General features: G+C 54.3%; 2 protein-coding genes across 2 annotated transcripts in view; one reads left to right on the top strand and one right to left on the bottom strand.

Moving 5' to 3' along the window:
- The window catches only part of VOLCADRAFT_91705 (uncharacterized protein), a gene marked incomplete at both ends in the record, with an annotated part of 3747 nt that extends 2975 nt beyond the window's left edge, over nt 1-772 (top strand). Inside the window, 2 exons of the mRNA XM_002951201.1 lie at nt 68-130; nt 474-772. Of these exons, the coding sequence (XP_002951247.1) occupies nt 68-130; nt 474-772 (362 nt within the window). The remainder of the gene's footprint in view (nt 1-67; nt 131-473) is intronic.
- Nucleotides 773-2952: 2180 nt separating this feature from the next.
- The window catches only part of VOLCADRAFT_105008 (uncharacterized protein), a gene marked incomplete at its 5' end in the record, with an annotated part of 14256 nt that continues 9638 nt past the window's right edge, over nt 2953-7570 (bottom strand). The window contains 7 exons of the mRNA XM_002951117.1: nt 2953-3271; nt 3602-3710; nt 4421-4449; nt 5027-5170; nt 5644-5787; nt 6117-6289; nt 6770-6828. Coding sequence (XP_002951163.1) covers nt 3188-3271; nt 3602-3710; nt 4421-4449; nt 5027-5170; nt 5644-5787; nt 6117-6289; nt 6770-6828 — 742 coding nt within the window. The 3' untranslated portion in view covers nt 2953-3187. The remainder of the gene's footprint in view (nt 3272-3601; nt 3711-4420; nt 4450-5026; nt 5171-5643; nt 5788-6116; nt 6290-6769; nt 6829-7570) is intronic.

The raw sequence follows: 7570 nt of genomic DNA, 5'->3' as shown, positions 1-7570 counted from the left end.
TCACCCATGGGGCCGTTCAACGTAACCGCCACCGCCGCCACCTACTGCTTCCGGATCTCCGCCTCAGCAACAGTGGACAGCACCAGCCCATGTGCGAGGATGGTCATCAATGAGCTTCAAATCGTCATCGGTGAGTAGCTATATGCTACCTAGCCACCTAGCTACCTAGCTGCCTAGCTACCTAGCTATCTACCTAGCTACCTATCTCCTACTACCTAGCTACCTAGCTGGTCGTGATCATCATGGTGACCTCCATGCACCTCATCAGTTGTGCGCTCAACATGCATGTATGTGTGTGGTGTGTGTAGGGGTCCCTCACTACGCACACCGCCTTCATCAGCTCACGGCTCACCCAGCTGCAGGGAGCTTTCCTTTCCCTCCAATGTTAATCAAGATAACCAACACCGACTCCGCCCTGTTTCCCCCCCCCCGGACCCCAAACTCCCTCCCGGGGCCCGCACGGTTCACCGCAGACCCCAGCTGCGTGGAGTCCTTCCCCAACTCCTTCCGAGTAACCACCGTCAACGGTGTGACGGTGTCCCCCAGCTACAGCTACAAGACATGGCGGGAGCAGACGTACGGCGTGATGACGATCACGTCCCTGGCGAGCACCTTCCCCGTAACCCCCCCTGGCGGCCTGTATGTATGTCTGGCCATGAGTCGAAACAGCAGGTGTGGCACTCCGGCGGGGCTGTGCTACGGCAACAGCTGCGTGTACTCGCTGCTCAATGCGGACGACAGCTGCTGCCCAGCCAGCCAGGTGCCGTACTAATAGGTGGAAGGTTCCTGCACTATTGACGACTATGCGCAGCATGGCATGAGTAGCCCTTGATGCAGAGATGGCTTGGCCGGAGCGGATAGGCTAAGTACCAATGATACAAAATATAGGCGAAATTGTTCTCATGACTTCTCCTGTTGATGTGTTCTTATGACATGTGTATTATGAAAGCCATTGTTAAGGATGAGGATTATGTAGTCGCAAGGGGCACGAGTTCTAATATCACGAACGTCGAAATGCAAGAGATCATCACGAGTAAATTTGTCCACATCTTCTTGCTCAAGGTTCCTAGCTCGGCGCCGATTTGCCCCTGGCCTTGTGCTGCCACGATTAAATTTACTGGCCGAGATGTATGTGCGCGACGACAGGGTGCTTGATGGCGGGTTGGTTGGATATCCAACCACATATGGCAGTGGACGGTTTTAGGCGAAGACTCGCAGCCTGGATAGGGGCCGCAGGGTTCTTCATATACCTGCGAGAAAATAACGTGTGATAACCAATAGCGCAGCCTACCGAGCCCCCGCTCTCCCAACCCCTTCATCATTGGTCCCCTCCAATCACGATGAGGTCCATGTCCTGGAGTGATAAACCTTTTTTAACACTCTTACACACGTGCCTCATTACCCGGTGTGGCCTAACTGTAAAATTATTATATTTCATTAGAACCGTTGCTAGTGTTTCAACTCCTGTTCTGGTTGGATGGCGGACGTAATTATCATCCTCATCGTCTGTAATTACGTGAGCTTATCTTCAGCAGCAGAGAGGAGTCCCTCGCTGAGTGAAGCTCTACCAACTGGCCAACTACGCGGGACAGTCGATGTATGGTCGTCGTACAGGCAATGAGGATCGCTTAGCAGATACCAAGTGAAAGAGGATATCTATCTACTCTATCGATAGAGTCCACTCCAAATGGGTGCCAAATCGTTACACGATTGGGAAGAGCGAATTAGAACGCCATCTTTTAAGCATACAACAGCTGTGCATCGCATTAGACATGCTAACCTGATCAACAGGAGCGGTTGCCTTAATAGGAAACAAGCGCCGACGGGCTGAGGACTAAGAAGTCCGGGTTTGCCCGGATGCCGGGGTGAAACCGATCGATCACTGAGGAGCACTGAAATCCACGCAGGTTACTCATGTAGGAGTTAAACAGAACCCATATCTTTACCTCACCTAACACTTTAGCAATGCCGATTTTTACACTAGATGTACCCCCCCAGGGAGTTGAACATTACCCCAGAAGATGATTTCCGGCAAAGTTCGAGAAGACCCTCCTCGCAGGATCATTATTACGGTCTGTCACGGAGCTTGGTGGTTCGCGACGGGCCTAGGCTTCGTCTATTAGGGCATCACAGGTCTTACAGCCATATGAGAGCAAATGGAGCAACAAATGCAGCGAACATGCACTTCAAAGCACGCGGACCCCGACCCCGACCTCAGGGGACCATAGTGTAGTATCTTGGGGGGCATATCATCACCATCACGGGAGATCTGCATCCGCCGATCGGTACTTTTCTGAAGTCGTGGTACAATAACACACAGCTACTGTAAGTTTATATGTGTACATAACTCTATGTGTATGTTGTTATATATGTTTATGTATGTGCATATAGGTATGTATGTATGTGTGTGTGTTGCCAAAAGTAAACATGCAAGTTGGTGATCAAGTGTTACCCCGCGGGTCGAGGGGAACGGAGGTCAAAACGGAGGTCCAACATTTGATCAACGGTCCATGGCCAAAATATGGTCAGAATATAAAGGTCAACACACATAAATATTTTACTTCATCACCCCGAGCCACCTACGCCATTTTCCCAGGTCTCTCACACCTAGTAGGCCTCCGATAAGTTGCACCATCACACCAACGACGCGAAAACCACCTCCCGACCCCCGGCCTTAGGTGATCCGTTGTTATGAATAATTTGCCTGTAAGACTGAGCAAGGCTGCCGCTGCCGCTGCTACTGCCGCTGCTACTGCCACTGTTACTGCCGCCGCTGCTACTGCTGCTGTTACTGCCGCCGCCGCTGCTGCCGCTGACAGTGGTCTTGCAGCTGCTACAACTGTTGCCGGTCCCGAGCTGCGAGACATACGCCGCCACCATGAAACCACCCACCCACTCAACCACTCAACCCCGCTCTCATTGCATCTTCCCCGCCTTCCCAACGCCCCTCCTGATTCTCACTATTTAGGAGGCAGTACGAATACGGCCTCCGAAACAAGATCTCTGCTCCCCTACCCGCCAGCTCCAAAACCGGCGCTCTTCTTCCATATTCGCCGGCTCCGAAACAAGATCTCTGCTCCCCTACCCGCCAGCTCCAAAACCGGCGCTCTTCTTCCATATTCGCCGGCTCCGAAACAAGATCTCTGCTCCCCTACCCGCCAGCTCCAAAACCAGCTCCAGAACCTGCTCAAGCGGGTCGCAACTCCCCTTTCCGCAACATGGCTGCCTCGTAGCGCTTGTTTTGAGCCATCAACACCAACTCCAAATCGCGCTGAGGGCAAAATGTCGCAGCGGGAAGGGGGTCGGAGGGGAAGGGGACTCCTGTCTTTTGGGGTTGCGGGGGCAGACGTGGAGGACAACCCTACCGAAGTTGGTGGGTTTTAAAGTTGTGGATAACTTGGTGGATGGGGGGTTTGGAAGGGTTGAGCGTTGAGTTTTTGATAGAAACGAAAAATCGCAACACACAAACCATCATATGACACAGACATGGAGAACCTGGAGGAACCTCCCAGGAAAGCAAGAGGATATACCACCCCCTCATACTCCCATACACCCGCACACCCACAAAATGCAAGATGTTTCCAATGCCGTACACTCGCACCTGGATCTGCATCTGTGTTTGAGCAGCTGCTCCCGTCATGGCCATGAGGGCGGCTCGCAGCTCCGTCTCCAGCCGGGACAGGCTCCGCATCACACCAATCATGGCGCGCCTGCAGTACATAGTGCACGGCAGTGTACGGACACGGGCGTGCGGCATACGGACACGGGTCGTACGAAACACGTCGACTGTCCTGGCATGTTTTTTCGTTCACTATGTTATAAACTATATACAGCTCAGTGTGTTCAGAAGCGGTGGTTGCGTGCCGTACGACAAAACGCTTTTGTCGTACCCTGACGTACAACCCCCCGATTGCGCTACATATGTTATTTGGCGGCAACTGCCAAATGACGCCGAAGGTAGTGGCGCCTTGTTGTTGTGGTTGTCTACTCTTGTTGCTGTTCCTGTTGTTGTTTCTTGTTGTCCATGTTGACGGGGGGTGAATACACTGTGTGTGGGTGGGGCGAGCCACCGGACCGGACCGAAACACAGCAGCAGCGCAGGGGCGGGCGCGCAGCTCCACGTCCGTCCGTCCGTCTGTCTGTTTATCCACACGCCCCTCTCACTCCCTCCCTCACTCACTCACTCACTCACGCCAGCCGGGGGCCTCTCCTAGCCCCTGGCTGACTAGGCAACTCAGCGGTACAGAAGACTGCAAAACCGTAAAACTGAGCCGTTGTCCGGGGGTTTGAGGGATGCGCATTAAGTTGGATTTGTAATGCAATGTCACCCAACTTCCAACCGCCCAACGGCCTAGCCGTTAACGGTCCACAAATGTCAACGAATACTCTAAAATCGCTTCCCCAACTAACTTTAACTAACCTGGAGTGTTCTTCTGACATGGCTTTTTCCTGCGCGCCGCAACCACCACAACCGCCACAACCACCAACAGGGCGGAGAGGAAAGAAATACATTTAGACATCTCAACATTGAAATAAGATGTGGGGGCGGAGGGAAAAACAAAGGAAAGGTGCTGGCAATGTGCTGCAAAATGATGACGTCTATGGTGGTGATGAACCGACAGCAGCAAATCATAGAGGTGGCGAGGTACGGCACCTGGTACGGCACCTGATAGGGCAAAACGGAAATTAGCACACGTAGAGTAGAGTTAAGAGTCATTGCTCCGTACGACGTGAGCCGTTGGGGTTTCAGCGCGGTTGCGGCGGGATATGGTGATGGTGGCGACGAGGAGGCGCAGGAGGCGCGCGAGGAGGGGGGGAAAGGGCTAATTCGTATAGTAACACCGTGCGCGCGTGTGTGTATGGACATGTGGATGTGTGTACGGCAACGATGCGGCAAGGATGACGCGCCCCTTCAATGACCCTGATCCCTTCCGGCGACCGGCGTATGGACACAATGCGCGAAGAACGCTATACCGATTCTAACGAAACATACAGACAGACAGACGCTCTCGTACAGGTGCCGTACCTCTAGTGCAGCGATGGTCCTTAGATGCAATAATCTATTGTTCGGCGCTAGAAACGCGGGTGAGGCGGGAGAAGTGCGGATGGCTCCCGGGACTGAGCGCCCCTGGACCACCAGCCGCATTAGCGCCACCGCCTTGCCGTACTCCTGCCGCCGCACATAACCAAACGGCAGGATGGGAGAGTGTGGGTGTGGAGGGGGAAGAGAGAAGAGAGATTTTGGGACGCGGGCGTACATACATACATACATACGTGCGCTGGGTGTCCCCTTTCATTTTGGAAGTACAAGACGGAGTTCCTTCACCGTGATCACATCCACCCTCCCGAGTTGTCCTCTCAGTCGTCGACTGTACACAGATGGGTACGTTATACCAACCAACAAACCAACCAACCAACGAGGAAACTAATAGAAACAAGCCCAACTAACTTACGACTAATGACCCGATGAACCGACCCAAACCCATCACAACGCGCCCCTAAGGCGGCCGGCGTGTAACCCCAACATGTGACACCGTATGTATGTCTTCCCCATCCACCCACCCTCATTGCTTCAAATCACCCCAACGAACTTTACTAACCCCAACCAACCCAACCGCCAACCACTCTCTGACCCAGGGTTACCCGTGCGCTCTCTAGCATGTCCGCGCAGAGTTGTAACGCCTCCAAAGTGGCGGGGTGGCCCCTCCCTAGACACGCCGCCAGCACCTCAGCGCCCCGCTGGGCGGAAGAGTACGCCAGCTCGGCCTTATTCTGGGCGGCGAGAACCTGAGGTGCGGGGTGCGGTATGGGGGTGGTGTGTGGGGTGGGGGGGTAGGGGGGTTGGGTGGGTAGGGGGGTTGGGGGGGTAAGGGGTTGGGGTGGGTAGGGGGGTTGGGGGGTTAGGGGGTTGGGGGGTTAGGGGAGTGGGGGGGTAGGGGGGTGGGGGGGTAGGGGAGTGGGGGGGTAGGGGAGTGGGGGTGTAGGGGGGTTGGGGGGGTAGGGGAGTGGGGGGGGTAGGGGAGTGGGGGGGTAGGGGGGTTGGGGGGGTAGGGGGTTGGGGGGGTAGGGGAGTCGGGGGGTAGGGTCAACCCAGAACCCCAGAAATTTCCACCCACCATCGCGACGGCGCCATGACATAATCCAACCGAGGGGTGTAGGTCCCCATGCTCCGAGACCGCCAGCCTCAGCAAACTCTTGGCTAGGATCTGAGCTTCCGTCAGGCGACCCAACTGAAGTAGTTGAGGTACGGCAGCCCGCTTAGTAGCTAGGGTGGACGGGTGGCCTGGACCTGCACATGGCGATGCCAGCGTGTGTAGGTGTGGTGTGTGTATTGGTGTGCGGGAAGGGGCGGGGTGGGTGCGCGGGTGTACGGTGGGGTAACGCCTTCTGGCGTTTTCAGGCTCAGTCATTCGAATAATACCAGCAAGAAGTGCAAATGTATGTCGGTCTGTAAGTGCTTAGATCTACTGGGATCTAAGCACCCAGTAGGGTCGGAAGGCCGTGTACGATTGTGTGACAAGGGCGTAAATAGATTTGAAGGCGCCAAGGGAGGGATGGAGCTGCTGCTGCTGCTGCTGGGAGCCCAGACCAGGTGGGCTAGCGATACCCATCGCTAGCTGGGTAGGACGTCAATCACTGGTCGTTCGATGCGACAACGTTCCTTCTCTTCTTGTGTGCCTCCGTACACACACACACACGGACACACATTAGCTTCATCAGCTGTAGCAGAGGCGCCTAATTGGTGCATGTCGTACAACATGTGCCGTACCTAGGGTTGCAGCTCGCGCTAGTCCTGCTTGTAGTGCCAGCTGCGCCGCTGCTTCATGCCTGGGCAGGGTGGCGGGTTACGACATATGAGTGACAGATAGACAGACAGATGTACGGACAGATGGACAGACAAACACAGCAATACGTAGGGTTCATGGCGCAGTCAAAGAGGTAATGGAGGCGTGCACGACATGCAAGATGTGCTCAGAGAGAGATTGCAGTACCGCCGTACAAACCGTAGTAACTGAAACAGTCCTGCCTTCATTCCCCTCCTCACTACCCCACTGCCAACCGCACATTCAAACAGAAGAGCCCGTCTAACCGATCATATCACAAACACCCCCATTACCCACACAGAGTCCCCCCCACCCCTTTTCCCTTCTCCCCTTCCCCCACCTCCCCCTCCCCTTCTCCCCCTCCCCCTCCTCCCCCTCCAGCGTTATTTTTTTGCGGAATATATTCCGAATTCGGAATAAAAAAATGTTCGTGGTCCTGAAAGTTAAGAATAAATAATGTTCCAACCGTACAAGTTCATTCCTCCAGCCAAAAATGGACTGTCCATGCCAAAGCCGCTAGAATTTTACAGGAGACATATATGTTACCCATATCATAGTACTTTAATGCCATGGATACTGTTAGGAAGCTCACGCCCGAAAGTCAACGAGGAATCGGACTGTTTCTGACCGGACCAAACGCTGCAAAACATTCGGAACCGAAGCTCCCAAAGCATTGAAGGCCATTAAAGCAGATATTAAATTTCACTGAAGCCATTAGCGACGTTAATGAAGACGGTGTAGGGGTT

The sequence above is a fragment of the Volvox carteri genome, assembly GCF_000143455.1.
Source record: "Volvox carteri f. nagariensis unplaced genomic scaffold VOLCAscaffold_22, whole genome shotgun sequence".
Taxonomy (NCBI): Eukaryota; Viridiplantae; Chlorophyta; class Chlorophyceae; order Chlamydomonadales; family Volvocaceae; genus Volvox; species Volvox carteri.
Note: the sequence above shows the minus strand (reverse complement) of the source record. Positions and strands in the feature narration are given on the sequence as shown.